This window comes from Conger conger, chromosome 2, assembly GCF_963514075.1.
Source record: "Conger conger chromosome 2, fConCon1.1, whole genome shotgun sequence".
Lineage (NCBI taxonomy): Eukaryota > Metazoa > Chordata > Actinopteri > Anguilliformes > Congridae > Conger > Conger conger.
Window position 1 is genome coordinate 19421073 of NC_083761.1, and position 23552 is coordinate 19444624.

At 39.7% G+C, this 23552-nt stretch overlaps 2 protein-coding genes across 4 annotated transcripts; one reads left to right on the forward strand and one right to left on the reverse strand.

Annotated features, from left to right (window-relative positions):
- Positions 1–820: 820 nt before the first annotated feature.
- Positions 821–17538, forward strand: xpnpep1 (X-prolyl aminopeptidase (aminopeptidase P) 1, soluble). Of its 3 annotated transcripts, none has more exons than XM_061231762.1 (20): positions 821–963; positions 2642–2766; positions 3365–3428; positions 5725–5829; positions 7133–7225; positions 7326–7469; positions 7825–7920; positions 8584–8665; positions 9074–9284; positions 12308–12397; positions 12483–12533; positions 12681–12739; positions 13101–13178; positions 13394–13465; positions 14687–14747; positions 15429–15498; positions 15718–15891; positions 16506–16582; positions 16673–16771; positions 17215–17538. In XM_061231762.1, exons 2-20 carry the CDS (start codon positions 2650–2652, stop codon positions 17332–17334), a joined length of 1863 nt encoding a protein of 620 aa, XP_061087746.1. In that variant the 5' UTR covers positions 821–963; positions 2642–2649; the 3' UTR covers positions 17335–17538. The 3 variants fall into 3 exon arrangements, with proteins under 3 accessions (XP_061087746.1, XP_061087747.1, XP_061087745.1); XM_061231763.1 differs by lacking the exon at positions 821–963 and adding an exon at positions 1005–1064; XM_061231761.1 differs by lacking the exon at positions 821–963 and adding an exon at positions 1177–1965.
- A 220-nt stretch (positions 17539–17758) lies between these two features.
- Positions 17759–22550, reverse strand: si:dkey-246e1.3 (uncharacterized). The gene is made up of 3 exons (XM_061231764.1): positions 22296–22550; positions 21399–21495; positions 17759–18449 (listed from the first exon to the last, which is right to left on the reverse strand). The coding sequence occupies exons 1-3, from the start codon at positions 22384–22386 to the stop codon at positions 18113–18115; spliced, it is 525 nt and encodes a 174-aa protein (XP_061087748.1). The 5' UTR covers positions 22387–22550; the 3' UTR covers positions 17759–18112.
- Positions 22551–23552: the final 1002 nt, after the last annotated feature.

The window sequence follows — 23552 nt, forward strand, 5'->3', positions numbered from 1 at the left end:
TCCCTTTGTCTAAAAGGATCCGAAACCATTCACTCCAAAGATCCAAGATCTGCAACCATACAGTATTTCAAAATAATAAAGGAAATCAGGAAGGGGGGTACCTTTTTCATTGTAAATGGAAATGTGTTGTCTTATTTGAACGTTCACATCTGTTATAAAATTATTAAGTTAAGTAAGTTATCTGCTCAAATTTGTTAGTGTGATTAGGCCTACTTTACTCTGCCATGCTGGTTTTCATTTTGGAATTGCACCAGAATTCTCTAGCTTGAAGATATTGTAGGCCTCATTCATACATCCACTGTCTGAGACAGCCAAACACACTATGCGGGGTGACAGTAGGCTATACCAAATCCCCTGGGGCTTTGGCTTGTGCCGTGTTTTCTACAGGCTGTGTATAATAAAAGTAGCTTGTATACAGCCCTGTGGCTCTTTGCAGCTAGAGCAGTAGGCCTAGAACGGGTTAGCTTCTCTTTTGCATGCTACAAGATGGGAGTTTGGACTTCAAACGGCTACTCATTTCACTATTGAAATCGCCACGGATATTCATAAAAGTATACTTGTGAAACGTGAGACGATGAGAACGTAACTGCGTGTGTGGCGAATTTGCCAATTGAACGCCAAACGGTTACTTTTTAACTTCTGAAATTTCCCAAGGAATAAAAGCCTTTAAATCGACCAATGCAGAAGTATATACAAGCAGGTGTTTTGATCTTATAAACCATATTTCACAGCCTGAGAATCACAGGCATAGAGCCCTCACATTTCGGCTCCACCATTTACACATTCAACGCATTCATTTTTTTTGGCAAGGAGGCGAGTCTGAAAGCCCTGCGACTGACTGGTAGAGATACTCAAGCACGTGACCAAAACGTCATTGTTGAAATGGCAGCCTACATATTTACAAATTAACACACTGGACTGCAGTTTCAAAAGCCTATCAATAAGAAGAATTCAGTCTAGCAGGTATATCATTAAGTCTTCAGAAACATACGTTAGCTACAGCCAAGGCTTAGCCTGGCTGCAGGAATCGAAGGGCGCGCCCAAGCCTAAACTTTCTAGAGCTGGTTAGCAAGACTCCGCTGTTTGTTTTCCGTAGCTAGCTAGGTACACGCTTGTTTGATAGCATGTGCGCTAGCTAGCTAGCTAGGTACTGTGATATTATGACGTTTAGTAATCTTGTATTGTGTCGGTACGGCTTTGATAATGTATCTAGCAATGTAGCTGGCAACAACTCGTATACTAGCTATGTATTAACTAGCTAGCTATTAGCTGACTAGTTTACAGTATGTTGACTTTTCCTGGTTTTTAGAGTAATTCCTCAGAAGCTAGCAAATGATCAGGTGCTAAACCTACAACCAGTCAATTCATTTTATTCCAGAATACAACTGCATCGTATCGCGTGTGTGTTCAATCAATGAATGTGTCAGCGTAATATTACAGAGTTAACTGTATTTCTTTTGGTATCCTTATTCACTCGAAGCATTTCAACACAATTCAGTAGGTAAAAGTTAAAGCGTATAGGCTCTAGTTTCAGGCGTGTTCCTTCTCTTTTCTTTTGAACAGTAGGCTAAGTGAACTGGCAGCGTTCTGTTAAAAAGCTAAAGCCATGAATCATGAATCGCGTCACTACGTGACGCCCTGTGACTCCAGTTCTGTAGTAAGACACCACATACAAATAAGATAATATAATAATCTACTTCTAGACAGTCGTTTTGGTTTAAGACATTCATATTTAAGAGAAGGGCATGGGTATGGAGATATGTCTATAACCAGCAAAAGAAGTAATATGTCAATATTTAACCATGGTCATATCACTTAATTCGCTGACTCAGTTTGCGATTTAACTAAAGGTTAAAGAGCGGGTCATATCGTAAATACTTTGAACTTCGCTATCTTCTCCGCCAGTTCCATATTTCTCGACAGATTTCTTGTTACCCCCGAAAATAACCAATAGCATGAAACCAGGTATGTTATCCTGCATGTAACCTTTCTTACTAGTGTATGAAGTTTATACGAGGATGTGCGTCAACATAATCTAAAAACATATTTGGATCATTGTTCAGAAGTTAGCAGTTGATGTTACTTTTCTTAATTAGACTATTAAGTTGCTTTCTAATTACAGTGTACTTACTGTATGTTCTGAAATTGCAATTATGTCATGTTTAATTACGACAGAGCAATTGCTGAACATTTAAGTCGGCCCGTATTTTCACTTTAAAGACTATACCAGACATTTGTAGCTTTTGATACGATCTGGGAAAAAAATGGTTTTAGACGATACTTATGCGATATGATATCCAAAGTGCATACACTTCCAGAGCTAGAGAATTCAAGCGAGTGACTTTTAATATCACAGAGTTTCAGAAGCGGCTGCCTGTTTGAAACTTGTTGATTGGAAACGTATAAAAACACCAGTAATTATGATGAAAAAGTCTTTCTGCATGTGCCTTTTACAAGACTTGCTACAATTATTATTATTTTTGATACCTCATTGTACCTACATCCCAATTAGATTTGCATTTACATTTTTGTAATTGAATGGATGCTGTTATCCAAACTGACATACACAACTTACATTATTTTGTTATTTTCATATTCAGTTACTTGGACTTCTGTACATGAAAGTATTTTGTCTTCACAGATAACGCCATGTCTCCAAAGATAACCGTCGAGTTGCTGAGGCAGCTGCGACAGGCCATGAAAAACAGCAAGTACATTACCGAGCCCATACAGGCTTATATAGTACCATCAGGGGATGCACACCAGGTAATTCCGATGTCAACCAGACTTTTTTTAACTCATCAGTGGTTTTAGATACCATACTATTGATACCATAATGCAATAGCAACGAGGACTTATTTGTTCAGTCAAAACAGAGATGAGCATAATTTCAGTAAAACATTTTTTTTAAATTAAATTAAATTGTCAAATTGTTCTCATATTTTTGTTATTCATTGAAGAATACCAGCAATGTTGGATTAGATAGACTACTGACTAGATTGCATAGCGTCTTTACAGAAAAAGTAATGTTGAAAATAAAAAAAATAAATAGATCTACCCTTCTATTTTCCATACAGTTTACAAAAAAACAGTCTGTAATAATTTTCATTTTCATCCTAATCAGTGAATTTTCTTTCGGTTTTATGTCCTAAGCGCTATGTACTGTGCATTAGTGCTGCAAGTGTGTGACCTCTGAGCTAATGAGTTGAGCAGTGGGCTCTTATCTGCTTGTGTGTGTTTTCTTAGGGAAATGTGGAGAAGCTAATTACGGTCGTGGTCAGGGTGCTGTGTGACCACTTAGAACTGATTGCTGATCATTAGAGACGATCTTTCTTCCCCTGTTCCCCTGCTTCCTATTTTTCAGAGTGAATACATAGCACCATGTGACTGCAGGCGTGAATTTATCTGTGGGTTCAACGGCTCTGCAGGTATGAGACATTACAATGGAACCCTCCCTGGGGTGGTTAGCTATATTTTTGCTCTCAATAGCACCCTGGGGAGCAGACGGTCATGTCAGAAGGGTAATCTGGCGCCTGTGTGTTTGCTCACTTAAAGGTCAATGCTCACCTGTTTCCTTTATTCCTCTTTTTCGCTCACTTAAAAAATAAAATACAATAACAAAAAATATTTCTCCACTCAGTCCAGGGGGTTTGGGGAAAGGCAGTCTTAACTGAATTTGGAGCAACTCTCAGTTTAGAGGGTAGAACGGAGTTCACTTTGGTACTAACATCAAGCACAACCGCGTCAAGCCCCTGGGGTTGGGGTAGGGCAAGTGTTTGTGCTTTTTTAATTGAAGCTGATGACCTTTATGATCATATGACTTCTGTGCATCCACCTAAATTCATTTAGAAATTGTAATGTAAATTGTAAAATCACTCACTGACTTCCAGAAAGCTTAAAATTAATATTAATTTTAATTTATAATTGTTAGCTAGACTACAGAAAAATGTTCAAGAGATCAGTGTTAGATGCCCTTTAACATGCCAATATTTAAAGGCCCACAAGCATCAGTGTTCTCTTCCTGGTTTTAGTATCTAAAACGGCCACAAAATGTTCGCAAAGAGAAGCGATGTAGGTTTTAGTCCCTTACCCTGCCCCCAGACCTCAATTTCCCCATTCCGCTCCGACCCCTGTGGTCATTTCTCTGTGTTAACATTTAGCAATGTCATCTGATAATTTGCCATGTGACATGGGAAATTGTTTTACAAATAGCAGTTAGACCGTAAAATATGCATACTTAAAACAAAATCGCAATTGTTTTACTTGGTTCAGTATGAAACACAAGTCGAAAACTCCAGGATGATATGAAAACCTCAAAAACACTAAAAATATGCATTGGGGCCTTCAATTAGATAGTGAAGGAGGTGCTATCTTGTATGTTAAGAATAAGAAGTCTGATGGGAAAATGAGACCAGCCAAAAGAGTGTGGGGTGGGAAACCATCCTGTTAATTCTATACTGCACTTGGAAACTGACACTTGAGGAAGTATTCAGTGCAGCTGTAAAAGAGGTCACGCAAGTGGTTTGGAAATAAGACAGCCGTACAGGGATGTGAAAGGAAAAGTCACAGGTTTCTGAAATGTTAACAAAGTCTTTGGAAACAGTAGACACATATGTAAAGGACAACCAGGCTAGATGTATAAGGAAAATAAAACCTGGGGAAAAGTCTTAGGTTGCATGTACTCAGCTACCTGTGTAATTATTAGGTATGTACTTTGATTTCAGTGGTTTGTACTATGAAAGATATGTTCGTAAGTACCATATGTACATACTATGTAAATATGTTTTACAGTCCGTTTCATTGTACTTACCTTGCACTTACCTTACCTAGTACTACCTAGTTGCCTAATAGGCACACGGTATTTAGAGCAAAGAATTACAGCATTATCTAAACTTATGATATGCTTTTAGAGATTATACCACAGTTCACTATTTGTGCATGGCATGTACCCTTAGTGAGCTCTTTATTAGGAATTGATTAGACTTATTTTTTAGACTACTGATTAGACTACTTCTGCTGCTGTAGCCCATCCACTTAGAGGTTTGATGCATTGTGTGTTCAGAGATGCTCTTCTGCATACCATTGTTGTAATGTGTGGTTATTTGCATTACTGTCAGCTTCGACCAGTCTGGCCCTTCTCCTCTGACCTCTCTCATTAACAACTGCTACTCACTGAAAGTTTTTTGTTTTTTTGTACCATTCTCTGTAAACTCTAGAGACTGTTGTGCATTAAAATCCCAGGAGATCAGCAGTTTCTGAGATACTCAAACCACCCTTTCTGGCACCAACAGTCATTCCACCCTCAAAGTCACTTAGATCATATTTCTTCCCCATTCTGACATTTGGTCAGCTGAACCTCTTGACCACTTCTACATTTATGCATTTAGTTGCTGCCACATGATTGGTTGATTAAATATTTGCATTAACAAGCTGGTGTACAGGTCTACCTCATAAAGTGGACACTTGCACCAGTAAGGGCATTTTAGTCCTTTTGCTGCAATTTATGTATTTTCAATCAATGAAAAATACATAAAATTACTGCTAAAGGTTTTAATTACCTCACACATTCTTTTAACATAGTCTGTCCATTGTAATGGTATTGATTATTATTATTCATATTATTCTCATTCTTATTATTGTCAAATGCAGTTATACTACCATTAGGGCCTTATATATTCCTTTGCATATTGTCTCCCTGGTGTAAAACATATGTGTGTTTTGCAGGCACGGCTATAGTAACTGAGCAGCATGCTGCAATGTGGACAGATGGCCGCTACTTCTTACAGGCAAGCCAGCAAATGGACAATAACTGGACTCTCATGAAGATGGGTAAAATGCTCTTAAGTTATGCCTTTTAATTGCTTAAGTGGATAGTCCACTTTCAGGGTTTTTAATATTAATTCAGTATTAGTGTATTTCTATAAGCCCAGACAGTTTTTTTTGTGTGTGATGAAGGATAGTTTTGATGACTTACTGACTTTAAAAAGTCAGCAAATGCTGAGGGCATCTTTAAAAAAAAATGTTTTATACAGGTTTTAATACTGTTTTTGGTTGGAATCATTTCCTGTTGCGCATGGAACCTGAGATATTGCGTATAAGAGTTCAAGGAAAGATGTAACCACGCAATAAAAAAATATATAATTCTGTTTATAACTATCAATAAATAAAATAAAATTTGTCGGTATGTACAGCTCTGAAAACATAACATTGCTGTTCATGTTGCTTTGGAGATGGTTGAAGTGTATTTTGCTTTTGATTAGACCACAACCCCCAAAATGTCCTACACCTGTAACTGTCTAGCCAGCAGGTCCTTGGAAACCTCTCTGAATGAGTAGAATATCCTTCATCACACATAAAAGCATCTGAACGAATTGAAAACGTAGAATGGAAGTGAAACTATATGAAAATCCCCCCCACGTGAACTATTCCTATAACTGCATTTCGTAGGCAGTGTTCAACACCTACCTTGTAAGTAGTGAATTTAAGCCAAAGCTGAGTTTCATTTGATAACTGTGCTGCTGAACAGGTTATTTGGGTAACCGGGAAAAGAGTCCATTGTGGCTCTGCCTTTGAAGCACTGGGTTTCAGTGTAACGATGCACCCCATTGTCTGGTACTGAATCCTGTCAATGGCAGTGCTGACTGGCTGGCAGCCAAACTGAGTGGCACATAGTGTCACCTGGGAGGGAGACAATGTCAATGTAATTTCCTGTTGCCTAGTCTAGTCAGTTGGGCGACAGTTGTCAGCTGCGTAACTCAAGTTTGTTGGCTGTGGAGTGAAAAGAAGTGGGTATCTGGCAGAATATGCTTTGGAAGGCAGGGGTCTAACTAGTGACTACACTCTCCTTAAGTAACAGATGTTTCTGTTATGAGAAGGTCCCAAGAATACAATGAAAAATAAATAAAAATTGATGACAAAAATTATTATTATTATCAGGCCCAAAAATATATTTTGCTTATGCTAATTTCAGTCAAGGATAAGTACAAAAGGCATTGTGGTTAAAAATGAGAATTGTGTACAGTATGTGGCCTACCTTGCTAAATACACTTTCACATGTTTAAAGATCACTTTTTAATATTCATAATTGAGATTGTCTCTGATCACTCTTTCCATATTTATAATCTGCTGGTAGGCTTGAAAGAGACACCCACTCAAGAGGATTGGTTGATCAGTGTTCTGCCAGAGAATTCTAAAGTGGGCGTCGATCCCTGGATAATTGCCGCAGGTCAGTTTCAGCCCTGTGAAAGTGTCCAGCTCTTAATATGTGCTTTAGAGGGACTTCACTTCTTTTTAAGATTGCTTATTAACAGAATGACTGATTTCAGATCAGTGGAAAAACATGTCCAAGGCATTGGCCAGTGCTGGACATTCACTGGTTGCTGTCCAGGATAACCTAATTGATGCCATTTGGCAGGACCGCCCATCCAGACCCAGCACAAAACTGATAACTTTGGGTTTGAAGTACACTGGTAAGTTTTATTTATTTATTTATTTATTTTCTTTCTTACTTTATCATTTATGCATTGTCATCAAGCTTAAATTAATTGAGAAATTGGGGAAAAATAAGACATAAAAAAGACACTTAGTAGCAATCTAATAGCTTGTCTACCTTTCCTTTTGAGAAGCAAATTGTTGTTACTTTCATTATTTTTACCATCTGATCCTGGAGCAGTAAATGCTTTGGAGGGTTAAAAGTGGTTATGATTAATTAATTGTATTATTAATTTATTTTCAAGAAGCTTCTGAACCAAAGACATTTGGTAATCATTTGGGTCATTTACTGGAGCTAACATTTGGACCTCTGGGTTTTCTCCTCTGTTTTAGGCATGACTTGGCAGGAGAAAATTGTAGCATTAAGGACAAAGATGTCAGAGAGAAAAATCTCCTGGTTTGTTATCACCGCGCTTGATGAAATTGCGTGTATGTACTCATTTAATTTCTTTATATTTGTATTTTGAAGTGCTTGATCAAGTAGGAGGAACTATGAGGTGAGAGGAACATTAAACTGCCAAATTAAAGAAGTGTTCACGCAGCAATAGTCTTTTTGCACTGTAAACAGGTACAGTTTATATGGTACAGCTTATAAGCATAGAAAACATAATTGTTCCCTATCTTACTTGGGCCTGGTCCTCTTGCCATCTTCCATCATTTTTAGTTTGAATTTCATATGGCAGACAGTATTGTCTTTTAACCTGGCACGAGTCGATCACGATCTGTTGTGCCCCTCTAGTGTAGATGGTGCTTAAAAGGCCTGCCTAAATGGTGCTTTAGACCATGCTAATGAGCTCAAGCAGATTTGCTGGCACAGGTTAATGCTTTCTTTTAATTAGGTTGCCTTTGATTGTTGCTGGATGACAATTAGTGTCTAGAAAACGTGAGATCCACCCTCTGTGTGTATGTGTGTGTGTGTGTGTGTCTCTATGTCTATGCATGTTTGTGTGTATGTTTTTGTGTGTGTGCGCATCTAAAAAATCTGTACAGGATTTTCCCTACAATGTGTTTTCTTTTGAGTAAATTTTTGTGGGGTGACACAAAATTATAACTTGGTTCTCACTGCATTATCTTCTGGGTTTCTCTTTTCAGGGCTCTTCAACCTGCGAGGCTCAGACATTGAGTACAACCCTGTGTTCTTTGCCTATGCCATTGTTGGAATGAACACAATCAGGTGAGATTCAGTCTCCCATTTTGGCTGTCTTTTCCCTGCTGCCATAAGTCAGACATATCCAAATAGTAATCGAGGTAAACAGTGGCAACATGCAGCCAGTAGGCTGAAGCCTTAACCCTTTCTACTTTGCCCTCCTAGCAAGGAGGGGGTTGGGGGGGGGGTACGTTTTATTGCCCTGCTTTGCAAATAAGAGGCTGATAAGCATGTAACCTGCTATTCTCGCTAGCGGAGAGTCTTTTTAATAATGTGGCATCACCATTTTGCAGTTTTATTACATCAGTTTTACAGTTTTTTGTATGATATGAATATGAACGCAACACTAATAAGGGGGCAGAGGGGGCGATGTTTTCCTTGTGCAAGCCTTGCACGCCTGTGTTCTAGACTGTCTTTGTGTTTGTCACCCCCAAGGCTCTTCATCGACGTCAAGCGCATGGCAGCCACCGCGGTACGGGAGCACCTGCAGCTGGACGAGCCCACCGCGGCCGGGATGACCATCCAGACCGCTCCTTACGAGTCCGTTTACACCGAGCTACAGGCCGTCTGCGCCGCACTGGCGCCCCGGGACAAAGTGTGGATCAGCGACAAGGCCAGCCAGGCGCTCACCGAAGTCATCCCAAAGGTTAGGGGTCTGCGGGGACCTATCCTATTGACCCGTGTATTTGCCAAATGGGAGCATGCAGGTCAAAAACATCCACAAAGGGATGCACTGCCTCATTTCCACCATTTTGTTTTGGCTGGTTTGGCAGAGACTAGGTTAAAACATTTTGCACGTGTTCTTCTTCTTATTGTTATTTTGTGTATTCTGGCTATTTATTCAAAGAATCTTTACGATAGAGATAGAGATAGAGCCCGGAAAATGACAGGACTACAGTGGAACTTCCCCCTTTAGAGGGCATTTACAGGAACTGTTGCCTTAATGAAGCTTGCAATATCATCACTAACTAACGTTATGTCGGCTCAGCCAGTAACAGCAGGTATCGTTAGCAAGCTCGCTAATATTATACTCCAACAAAATGGCACATGCAAAACGGTCTAAGAATAGTGTTTATTTATTTATAAGTAGGTCTACAAGTTTAGCAGCCCTTTACTTTAATGAAGGTATTGGTTCAGGCACCGTTCAGGCACTGGTACTCTGTAAGTATTAGTGTTAATCATGGGAACTAATCATTCAGTAATTGATAAGTTAATGATATTTCAAATGTACAAAAGCTCAATCACTTCCACAAATTGAAACATGACAAATGAGTGATTGGGGTGTGAATCATGCAAAATCTAATGCAGAAATTCCAATCATGGATTATTTGAAAGGTAGGTTAAACATATTGCATGTTGGTGCACAGAGGGAAATAAATAAAGGAAAACTTGGATAAGGCGAGAGATCAAATTCCTAATTCAGTCGAACAGGGGACATGGAATTTAGTCTATACAGTAAATCCTAAAATAAATCCAATGTACATCTTAGGGCAAGGACATGATAACATATCAATAACATTATTAGTGGAACATGTTATACATGATTGTATGTACGTATCAATTACCAAATTATTAATTCCCATGATTAACACCTGTGCTATGCGTATAGCAAGCTATATCTGAAAGACTTCACCGCACACTGAATAAGGCTGCTCGCCGATGTTTGTGTGTTTTGTTCCCCTGCGGCTTTCAGTCCAATAAATAAGTATACAAGTTTTTTTTGCAAAGTGCATTGCTGTGAGAAAACCAATTCTTTCTCTAGAGTGTAATATAGTCTTGTTTTTACGTACCAGTCTACCCTTATTAAGATGAGGATGATGGTTTTCTCAAGACGTTTTTTCGGAGGATATTTGACTACAAGCCAGATCGCTTTCGATCTCCTGTCATCGTTCCGTTGAAACATCTCAACAGGTTGCATCACCGTAGACCATGGAAACATTCAAAGAATCTTTACCATAGAAATGGCGATAGAGATAGAGATAGACTGACAGGATTACAGTAGAACTTCCCCCTTCCCCACATTTACAGGAACTTTTGCCTTAATAAATAAATCAAATAAATCAATTTGATTTGCAGTATCATGTTCTCTACCTTCAAGCAGGCTGCACCATAGCATCTGCACTAGGATCACTTTAACAGCAGGTTATTCCCACAAGCCATTTATTTTCTAAGTAGCCAGTTGAACCTCCTTCATCTGCTGACATGTGTATTTACTCATTAGTGTGGTTGCTCTTTATTGCATTGTACAGGGTGCATGTTGTTGCCGCTGTTGTTGCTGTTGCGTTACTGTTGGTGTGTCACTATGTGATTTGGGTGGAGTAAGATATGACTGGACTAGTGCGTGTATGCGAATAAGGGAATAAGCCTTTCGTTGTTTTTTAAAACCGTGTTAACCTTGGATGTGTGGCAAATAACCTACACCAAATCCCTTGAACCATGAGTTTATGCAACTGCGTTTCATTCCATAAATTCTGAAGATTCTGCTGATTGCTTTTTTATTCATGAGGGGTGACATGGCTCAGGCAGTAAGAGCAGTCGTCTGGCAGTCGGAGGGTTGCCGGTTCGATCCCCCACCTGGGCTGTGTTGAAGTGTCCCTGAGCAAGACACCTAACCCCTAAATGCTCCTGATGAGCTGGTCGGTGCCTTGCATGGCAGCCAATTGCCGTTGGTGTGTGAGTGTGTGTATGAATGGGTGAATGAGAAGCATCAATTGCTCAGCGCTTTGGATAGAGGCACTATATAAATGCCAACATTTTACCATTTATGTACTTAATTTTAAGCACTAGATAAAATGGTGCAGGTGAGACCACAGTGAAGGTTTTAAGAAGAGGATATATATTTTTTCTGCTTGAGGAAGCACCTGATGACTTACATTTGCCATTCAGCATTCCACTGCAAAAACTGCCAAGCGTAAAGGATGTGTCAAATGATGTCAAATTGTATAAATCAAGATGCATTATCAAGATATGATTGCAGCTGGTTGGAGAAACTTTTCCTGTTGAACTCAATGTAAAAAAATATTCAGGAGAAACAATTATTTTCATATCAACTACATATCTGGCAGCAACACTATCATTTGAGACTCATTTGATACCTTGGACCCTTGATGACTTAAAGCCATTCAGCCTACAAATGTGTTCTATACTGTGTCAGCATAATTTACAGCGGAATCAAGTCCCACCGCCCAATTCCCACAGAGATCCATTCAAATGCAGAGTTTTGGTAACACTTGTAGGACAACCTGAAAATAAAATATCCAGACTGTGATGATGTTATTAGGGCTTGGCATGCAAAGGATATGCAACAAAATACTAAACATGACTGCTTTCATTTACATAACATTGCTGTGTCTCAAACATTATGGTACCCTGAAACGGGGGGGGGGGGGGGGGGGGGGGCGATCTATAAACACTTCTGTAATTTCTTCATGGTGAAACCAAAATGTATAAAAAAGGCTTTCTGACAATGTGCACTTTAACCACAGGTGATACTGAATTACAAATCTCAAATTGTTGAGTGCAGAGGCAAATGAATAAATGATGGGTCTTTGCCCCAAACATTATGGAATCCGCTGTATATGTTTCATACTATATTATAAAACAAAGCAGTTTGTTGTGGGATATGGGTGATGTGTACATCTATTAAACTACATCCTGTCTGTTTTTCAGGCACACAGATCCCCAATACCGTACACTCCTCTGTGCCTGGCCAAAGCCGTGAAGAACGCCACCGAGATACAGGGAATGAAAACGGCTCATGTGAGTCTCTGTGAGATGAGGAAATTACAGCGACGGAAATTATGTTCCGTTTTTCAAATGTACCTTTTCCGTTCTTCCGTGACAGGTGAAAGATGCTGTCGCGCTCTGTGAACTGTTTGCGTGGCTGGAAAAAGAGGTATTCAAAACAAATCTAAATGCAAAAATGCTACAGGTTTTCACCGCGTCTGTACTTTCCCGGTGTGCCTTACCGGTTCTGGGGTGCCGTCTGCCAACATTTTGTTTTCCCATGTGTACTGATGACACGTCTCTTGACATTCTGCAGATTCCAAAGGGCACCGTGACCGAAATCTCTGCTGCAGACAAAGCAGAAGAATTGCGCAGGTGAGCACCACCCTGACATTTTTTTCTTCCCCGATTGACAGTTTCTCATTTCTAATTTGAACTCCAATGTTTGACCTAGTTTATAGTTTCAGAAAGAGAGAATGCGCTTTATGGCATGATCATCGCTTATGGTTTGATCAAGAGGCTTGATGTGCATTTTCTGAACTGTACTGCCTCCTAGTTGATTCTTTTGGAATCACAGTTGACATCGTATTGCGCTGTATTGCTATAAGGACAAAAGCCATAATAAGACGATGTATATAGTGCAGTTTAAATATGATATTTCTTTTGGATAATTCAAGCTACTTAAAAGTTTTCTCCTGAATTATGATTATCTTTTATTTGTATATGTTTTTAATAGCCAGCAGAAAGACTTTGTTGGCTTGAGTTTTCCTACAATTTCAAGTGTGGGACCAAATGGAGCTATAATACACTATAGGTAAGTAGCTCGATTTATAAAATGCTTAAAAACAGAAGGTTTGTATAGTAAGACACTGTTGTCTCTCTAATGTTGTTGCTGTTGAGGCAATGATGTCATAATGGTGGGTTTCATCATTATCAACTACAATGTAGTAGCAGTGCTACTACATTGTGCTGTGCAGTTGTTTCTAATCTTTTTATTTTTTTGACATAATAAGTGTGTCCCCTTTTTAGACCCCTACCAGAAACCAACCGGACTCTGAGTCTTAATGAAGTCTACCTGATTGACTCTGGAGCCCAGTACACGTATGTTTTGTTTCTGTCTGCATTGTTCAGTTGAAAAAAACTTGTAATACAAGGTGTATGATGGTAAACCTTCCTGTTATGTGATTCACTCAAGACAAACTTATCATCTGTATCATCAATCATCCTTCTTCTGACAGATTAATTTGAATGGGGAAAAGAATCATATTAATCAAGAACAGTCGTGTTTCTCATGAAACAAATGAGTCATCCTTTTGTTTTATTCAACCACTTCCTTTATCTGACAGTGGATTACACTGTGTTAGAATTTTGTGATATTCATTCCCGGTCATAGAGAGCCACAGGGTGTGCTGGCCTTTTTTGTTAAAAAACATAAATAGCACACCCTGCAGCTCTCCAGGAATGAATCACTGTCCTATGCGATGTGCCATTGCTATGTCTTGCTGATAAATGATTTTTCTGTAAGTCAGAAAATACTGAAATGTTTTTAGATTATGCTCCTATATAAATAGTATCACTTCAGGTGTGGCTATTGGGTTGTATTAGTAAATGTTAATCGGCAGCTTTGATGAACAAATGAACTTAAATTGAACAAAGGTTCACTTGGGTTCCAATAAATAAATCAAGCATAATTTTGTCACCTGTCAGGTAACACCCTTCTAGGAGAGACAATTTGCAGGAAATGGGGTGATGTGGCAGTTCTGGTTTTCACTGGCAGTTTATTTTCAGAGAGAGAGAGCTTGTTAATTAAACACACAAATTAACTGAAATCGTCACTGTTTGCCTTCATTGGATCCTGGCAAAAGTAATAAACTAAAATAACAGTAGAAATACATGAAACGCAGGAAAGACGTTCCCTTCACAGGTTCTGGGTAAAAATAGTAAACTAAAACAACTATAAAAAAGCAAACAACATGAAAGCTGGTGATTCCGATCTCAGCTTTTTAGCCTCTCTTGCTCTCTCTCGCTGTACCGACTCCAGTATAAGACACTCACCGTGAAGTGCAATTTTAAGAACTGGGCTGATTCCCAGTATGCATGGCTCCCGACTGCCTTTACATACTACTGATAATAATAATAATAATAATAATAATAGTAATAATAATTCTATTGCATCCTTCCTACAATGGTACTACAGCTCTTTCGTCAGACATTAAAATCAAAATTAATGAAATAAAGTCAGGCCCACAGATACTGTATCAAGAGGGTCCCCTAAGTGACAGCTCTTTCTCTAACTGACTTAACATTATTCACTGTGTCTAGGGATGGGACTACAGACGTGACCCGAACCATGCACTTTGGGACTCCATCAGCTTTTGAAAAGGTATTGCTATTCATTTCCTGCACTGCAATGCATGTGACAGAATACGAATAGAACAGGTGCTACCCACAAAGGGTCCCCTGATTTCATGCGTTTCTAATTCCAAAGTAATTTATTGTAACTTCAGCTTGGACACAGAAATTAATCTTCTTCTTTTTTTCTAATTTTAGCTGCTCCGATTACTGTCTTACAGGCTAGAAGACCGACATGCTATACTAACTAACTTGGCCTACAGTATATTTACCGTGTGAACTAGGCTTGATGTTCTTGGCTGTAGACAGCTGATACTTTATGTGAATCATACCTTACCTTACCTGACCTGTTCTGTAGTTGTTTCAGTGACCTTCGGAATACACTTATTATACAGTACATCACTTTGGATAAAGGTGTCTGCTAAATATACACAAGGTAATGTAATTGGATTCACCAGATCAGTTACACCTGCAACAGTTGCCGTTTCAGCTCATATTTTATGTGCTGTTTGCTGGGTTTTCCCTTGGCCTTTCTCCGGTCTCTAGTACTTCCTGTTTGTACACAACTGTGTATCCTTCTGTACGTCCGATCACACTGTATCTCAGGCCCGTAAATTTGGTGGGAATGGTGATGGAATTATAGAGGTGAAAGTATAGAAACGATTGCCTTTATGCCTCTCAATCACACCTGCCTTCTCGTTATTCTTGACAGGAGTGCTTCACCTATGTTCTGAAGGGACACATAGCTGTGAGTGCAGCCATCTTCCCTAACGGAACCAAAGGTAACCTTGGCAGCATGCTTAGAGTTTTCTATCCTTCTACAGTAATTTGGACACAAAGTAGCCATTGCACCGTTCCACATTCAAATACTGGTTGAACTGCCTCATAGCATGAGATGTTTTTATGACTGTTCAATGATTGAGAGGAGTCTATGCCAGGATTGGTGCGAGCAGGTGGTGATTGGGGCAAGGTAAATTCACATGGAACGGTGGTCTTCTCAGGGCACCTGCTGGACTCTTTCGCCCGCTCGGCATTGTGGGAGTCGGGGCTGGATTACCTGCACGGGACGGGGCACGGCGTGGGGTGCTTCCTGAACGTCCACGAGGGGCCCTGCGGCATCAGCTACAAGACGTTCGCCGACGAGCCTCTGGAGGCGGGGATGATCGTCAGCGATGGTGATTCCTGGAATTACATCATTTGTCTCAGACTGACATTTTCTAGTCTGTTCACATTATTGCCTTTCGGGTTCTTAAGTGTTTTTTAAGTAGCATTCTGGACATAGTATTGGTAATGCCTTGGTTTAATGGCAGTTCGACCTGTAAATCAGATCGGCAACTTTTGATTGACAGGCTCAGGCCTGTATCTAGTGTTTGGACAGTATGTTCACAGTATAATTCTGTACCCACAATGTCTTTTTAATTGAATTTACTATTTATAATTTGTTTGGTAATCGGTGTACCCTGCGTAGAGTGGAGTATAAAGAGGAGTGAGAAGAATAGGTCACTAGAGAAGTACTCAACTACTTCTCTAGGCTTGGGCCCGTAAATATTCCTGGCTCAACGTCAAATTGTGTAAAAATAAAATGAATCTGAGGATGAGGGTTAGGAGAATATCATAAAAATGCGTAGTTTCTTCGGAGATTGGATCTGGGGTTCTCCTTATATCTGTCCTTGCAGTAAATGCAGGTGATTTTGTTTCCACGAACACAGTCATAGTTGAAACCTGTTTGAACAGAACAGGGCTATTCTACTTCTGCATTTCCTTCTGACACTTTTCCTGCGTTTCTCAGAACCCGGCTATTATGAGGACGGATTTTTCGGCATACGACTCGAGAACATCGTCCTGGTCGTGGCGGCTAAGCCCAAGGTGAGTGACAGGTCGCTGTCACAGGTTTTAATCTGAATGTGAGAAATATCTTAATACTTTTATTAATTATTATTTTATTTCATTTTGCAGTATAACTACAGGAACCGAGGCAGCTTGACATTTGAGCCCATTACTCTTGTCCCAATCCAAGTGAAAATGATGAACACAGACTTACTCACACAGAAGGAGGTAAAACAGCTTTTGAAGTGGTATAAACTCTATTTCCCGGTACATTAAAATATAGTTTTGACCACTTATATCCTTAATGATGATCATCAAAATCATTAAATTAATAGGACTGAATGATCGTAGTGAAAACTACTCAACTGTAAGTCTATTTAGGTAGAAGCGTTAGTTAAATAATAACTGTAATAACTTTCATTTTAATAAAAATCTCTCCCCAGTTTAGTGTTCCAAGATCCTTTTTGATGTGATGATACTTACTGAAAATGATTTAATGAAAATAATCAAATCAATTCTAATCGATCAATTACAGTTAATTACTTGATCTGATGACAGTGTTTGTTTGTCTTAAGTTTCTTAGAAAAAGCATACGCCAGGTAAAATAATTGTCTCAGTTCTTATGGCTCTGTATTTTGTCTGGATTTGACTGTTGTTCCTCTTTTCTGTAGCGTGACTGGGTAAATGAATACCACAGGCAGTGCCGGGAAACAGTGGGGGCAGAACTGGAGAGACAGGGCCGCAAAGAGGCCCTCGATTGGCTGATGAGAGAAACCCAGCCAATAGCCTGAAGACGGAATCAGTCATGTGAACACCAGACCATTATTTAATCCAGCAGTATGCAGAAGAGTACGATCAGCCGTGATTATTATTTTTCCTTTTTCTTAAAAAAAGTTCTTAATCTCGCTTTCTTACTCTTGTCTGTAACTTTTGCGCTGTCCTTATTTTGTATTAAAACACACATATGATATTCAATAAAACAAAATGTAAAATAATTGTAGTATGCCTCTTTATTTACAGACTTGCAAACCTTATGACCTATAAGGTTTTCCTTATCAATTATTTCTTATAAAATACTACTGTGTAAAACCTAGCTGGTTACTCCTAATTTTATCATTAGCCATGTACAAAGGTGTGTTCTTCCTCCCTAGAAAACACTGCACGGCACATTATATTTCTTATTACAAAGATTTGTACAGAAGACAACTGATGGTGTGAGATTATTAGACTTTTAATACATTTCAGGTTGTGTTTGGCAGATTTAGAAAGAGTGCAACATTGCCTTAACCAAATAAAATGGATATTATCTGAATATTTATAAAAAAACAAAACACAATAAACACACAGGTGCCGAATGTGAAACTGACTGCAAAGTGATTTTTGTTTTTATTATTCCCGATTGTAATCTGACTGAGTACGTCTCATAAAAAGTATCCGATTTCACTGTCCTCACTGTTCACTTGTGTTCCAAGTAGCTGCCAAATAAATCAACAATATTTATGTCAGCCGTCAGATGACATCCCTTTCCCTTCTCAGGCTTGGGTCGCGCCCGTCATGCGAGGCGGCGTTTCATAGCTGCATGTAGAACGTGGAGGGGTCCAGAATGATGCCGCTGTGGGCGGCATTCCTGTAGCGGTCGTGGAGGATTGGCGGTGGTGTGGACGGCGGCCCGGTTCGGTCCGGCTCCGACAGGGCGGTGGCGATCGCGCCTTCGTCCTCGGTGACCGCGGCGGGGTTGCTGTAGATGAAGTAGATGCCCGAGCTGTCTCTGGGCGCGTCCTGCCGCCGCAGCAGGGAGAGAGGGTTCCGCAGGCTGCTCGTCCGCTCAACCCCGCGGATGTCGACTGCGTCCTCCGAGCCGCCGCGACCCACCCTGGTCTCGTACGCCCTGGCCTGCTTCCTCTGCCTTTGAAATGGAAATGACGGATTTGAGAATGAGAGACACTGCGGTTTATCAAGTTCGGTCTTTTCACAGGCTAATAACTCCTATAGGTGAATTTTCTCACTAGGGCCTTGCGTAATGGGCTTGCTTTATAATGTTTTTGTGTTACAGTAGTGAGTTCTCTTTGATCCCCATTCCCCAATGTCTGATACTTTTTATTTTATTTAACCAGGAATGTCCCACTGAGATTAAAAATCTATTTTTCAAGAGAGACCTTTCCAAGACAGGCAGCAGCACAAATAATAATAAAAAAAGTTTAATACAAACCACAAACAGCAAATTACACAAAGTCCACTAACAAGCATACATACAATAGTTCAAGTAGGTAATTAAGCAGGGCAATTTAGAATATAACAATCAAGGGGAAATTATTTGACTATATAGTCAAACCATTGAGTTCATATGGGATTTAAAGGTATCTAATGAGACCCGCTCCTTAAGTTTTAGGAGCTTTTGCAACATGTTTGAAGCAGAGGGAGCAGAATACCCTTTTACCCATTTCCATACGGGCATTGGGAACAGACAGCCTAAAAATATCCTGTGAACGTGAACAATAACTTCCAACAGTTGTCTGCAATATATCAATATGCTTTGATAGTTTAGATGCAGTCTCCATATGAAATCATTGGTAACCTTTTAGTAGCTGCATGGTTTCACGCCTGGTTGCAGTGTAGAAATTGTAATATGACTTGTGACATTCTCAGCTTGAAGCCAATTTCATGACTGGTGAGAATGGCATTTTATTTAACAGCAATACAATGTAGAGTATGTTCCCTTTCTGATGTCAGTTTAGTGTCATACAGTCTTATTTTTTGTCATCCTCCCAATTAAACTTCAGTTCCCGTAAAGGAAGTCAATACAGGGAAACACAGTAAGGAATACGGAATAAGTGTTAATTTGCTGACAGTAATTCTCTTGCTAAATAAAACTGTGATAAGTTACCATCAGTCTATAAGTATTAATTTCCATAAATATTTAAATAAATGGTTTACGTACAGTGGCATTAAAAAAGTATCGGCTCCCTTCCTGATTTAGTCTATTATTGCATATATAGACGCATAAACCTGGACAATCTCCTAAATAATTTTTTGATACAGAGCACAATTTATGTTTTACTGTTGGCAAGATGTTCTTACAGTGACATGCTCATCTGTCCAGAGATTTGGGGTCCATCCAAGTGCATTTTTTGCAAATGGGAGATGGGCATCAAAGTCTCTCTTGGCAAATTGGTTTTCCATCTTGCAACTCTCCCATGAATCCCGTTTTCACCCCGTCTATGTCTTATTTTGGAGTCATGAACACTGACCTTAACTGAAACTAGAGAGGTTTGTAGTTATTTAGATGTTCTTCTGGGATCTTTTCTGACTTCCTGTATGCATTGTCACTGTGCCCGTGGAGAAATTCTGCCAGGCTGGCCTTATGAAGATTCTCCACTGTTCCAAGTGTTCTACATTTGAGATAATGGCTCTCACTCTTGTTGTGGTGGAGTCCCAGAGCCTTAGAAATGGCCTTGTAACGCTTTCCAGACTGATATATTTCAATGTTTTTTCTCATCTCTTCTGGAATTTCCTTTCCTTTCATTGTGGCATAGTGTGCTTGTAGAAACTTGGTGGTGACTACTCCACTCAATATGAGTGAGGCTCACAGTAGATCCAACAGGGCTAGCTGCAAACAAGCCTGAATCTAATTATAATTTAAATTTGGTTAATTTGTTGATTGAGTAACATTATTCTTAAATTATGACTGCTACCTACCTTCAAGACTAGGTTGCACACTGCTTATGACAACACCCCTGCTTAGGCACCAATTTGATTTGAACCTCTTCCTGAATGGGTTTTTGTGGACAACAATTTTGGTGGCAAGTTCACAGATACCCATCAGGTGATTGTCACAAGACCTTTTCTGCTAGTGTTTTGTCTTTAAAACGTTTCCTCATTTCTTTGATGAATTTCCTTGATTCCTTCAGAACACAACACAGGGGCCAAGAGAAACAATACAACAATAACAGTGGCTTTCCTAAGAATTTGGGGCATCTGCAGTTACTCATATGAGCTATCATTATGTAGGATTGTTAATTATTTAATAAGCTAATTAATGTCTTGATAAGGGGCGGAACAGATGGTGCAGTGGGTAGCACTGCCGCCTCACAGCAAGGAGGTCCTGGGTTTGAATCCCCGTCGGCTGGGGCCTCTCTGTGTGGAGTTTGCATGTTCTCCCCGTGTTTGCGTGGGTTTCCTCCGGGTACTCCGGTTTTCTCCCACAGTCCAAAGACATGAAGGTTAGGCTGATTGGAGAGTCTAAATTGCCTGTAGGTATGAGTGTGTGAGTGTGTGAGTGTGTGAGTGAATGGTGTGTGTGCCCTGCGATGGACTGGCGACCTGTCCAGGGTGTATTCCTGCCTTTCGCCCAACGTATACTGGGATAGGCTCCAGCCCCCCTGTGACCCTGTTTAGGATAAGCGGGTAAAGATAATGGATGGATGGATGTCTTGATAAGATATTTGTACATGCACCAGCTACAGGTGCTGTGAGTGTATCCTAAAGATTGTACTGTACTCAAGTACAGGAGTGAACCAGCATAATTTCTAGAGCTGTCAGAAAAATAAATTAAACGTACAATAGGTAAGATTTTTGTGTTAAAACATTGTTACAAGACCTTTGTAAATCCCTTCCTATCATTGAAAAAGGCTCACTGACATGTTGACTCACTCTCTGCCTGTGTTCATAGTTCAGGGATAAACAGTGTTGTTGTTTGAGTATGTTTGTTGTCGCAATTCCTCTCCTGACCATTAGAAGTCCGAAATTACCAATTGTACCTTTAAGGTAACTAGTTGGAACAATAGCTTGCAGACCGGCCCTCCAGGACCGGAGTTATGCACCCCTGCCATAGGAGTCACAGAAAAATGTCTCTTACCTTCGTCGGCTGTGATAAGAGATGCTGCAGAGCACCCCAGTGAAGGTCAGAATGCACAGCGCTAGTGAGGCTATGGTGATATTAAATATTTTGAACTCTGAAAAACAATACCTCAGTATCAACATGACAGGTGTCTGAAAAAATCTGCACAAATATGTTTGACTCAATATTAGTAACCCTATATTGTTTTTGATGACATGGGACTGCTAATACAAGGGTATGAATGTTTCATTGTTAATGGCATGTGGGAAACCTGAGGTGACTGCATTAAAAAACATGAAACATAATATTTGTTCCGGGTATATTTTGGAGCTGTTGCTAGTCGTTTGACCTTAGGGAAAGTTCATTGTTGTATTGTTTGTTGCTGGATTCACTGTTTGGGAGACGTGATACAAATATATTTGTAGGCTACTTGTACTCAGACATGCAATGCATCAAAATCATTTTGAAAACAATAATTAACTGTAGGGGAAAATTAATTCCTAGACACGACATAACCACATACATTATTACCCCGCAACAAGTCAATATGTCAACCTAGAATGAATCAGTAAGCAAATAAATACATGGTCTGCATTTTCTTGGTCTTTTATATGAATCCTGCTACTGTTTCTAAAACCATGTCATATCTGTTGTATGCACAACAATTACTATAATTACTGCCTCTAATGTCTCACACATTACCCAAATACCAGATATGTAGAGATGTGCTCAGGTCCTGCCTCCACTGTAGCTTAAAAAGCAAGCATTCAAATTACTTTTAAAAAGTACTTCTTCCAGCAATACATACAACGTCGGCCCGACTTGGAAAGTTTTAACAGTGACCAGTGGCGATAGGGCCAACCCGCTACCCACCCACCAAAAAAGAAAACAACAGACCCAAGACAGCTCACTGACCATGGATGGCGTCGTTCACGTCTCGATCGGCTGCCTCCGGACCGGTCCTATTGAAACCGAGGACTGCAGACGCACTGATGTTCCCGCTCATGTTGCCATTGGCGCTAGCCGAAATGAATTCAAACTTGGCCGAGGGGGGACTTCAATAACCCGGGGCCGGGTGACGTGGCTCGTCGGCGAACGTTGCTGTGGAAACCTCCTTTTATTTCCGCTGCTGAACGCCTTTATTCCCCCTTCTAGTCCCTGTTTACGCATTATTCATTCAGTCTTCCACGAACTGTGAGCAGAGGCCCACTTAGGATTCTTATAATGAGCGCTGGGCTGCAAACACACAAAGGCCTGACAGTGAGAGCTCTTTGTGCTTTGTTGATTGATTAGCAACCCCACATTTCTTATTTATTTATTTTATTTTAAAATGTGTTCCTTTCTGTCTGTTTCCTTTTATGGTTATTGGTCTAGATGATGCCAAATAAAATAATATACAGCCGTACTTTTTTGTTTATTTTACAAAAAGTTACTTTTTGCAGCTCCTTGCATAGTAGGCACTGTTACAGAATGCGTCGGTTATGTACTGTATATTTCACCATTTTGTGTCTACCCATATTATACTGTATGCAGACATATGACCATGGTTTCATTTGAAGCAGTGGTTTCAGATGAACTTTTTCTTACTTATTTTTAAATAACTTATTATACAGTATATCTTATTTGAGCTTGATTCTAAAAAGTAGATTTGCATAAAACACTGAGTTATGCAGCCTTTTTTTTAAACAGACTACCGCACACTGTTCTGTAAGCACGAGCACTGTTGGAGTTGGAAGTTCAAACCAGACAGTAACAAAGACTGCATTCTTCAGGCTTTCATGGTTAATTTCACACTGGACCACTGCAAGAAAAAATTATCCAATATGCTCTGCGAAAATGGAGAAACTGCTTACTGCACTTACTGAGTTTCCGTATGTTACTTTTGTTGACTAATTTATGTATTTAAAAATGTGTTTAAATTTATTGCACACCTGCTTGTATTTGCAAGTGACTTAAAAGCAGATGTATGAGGAGAAGAAGGGTGGACATTTTCTATGCAGGGTAGAGGTCTCTTTTGTAAAGAACAGGTTCCCTTTGTATATTTTTTAAATACATATATCATTGTCATACTCCCTATCTCAAATGTGTTTTAAATCATTTTATAAGGCAAAGTAATGGCCATATTTATCACAATGAGCCACTATATCTGGTTCACTGGAATCCAGTATGAAC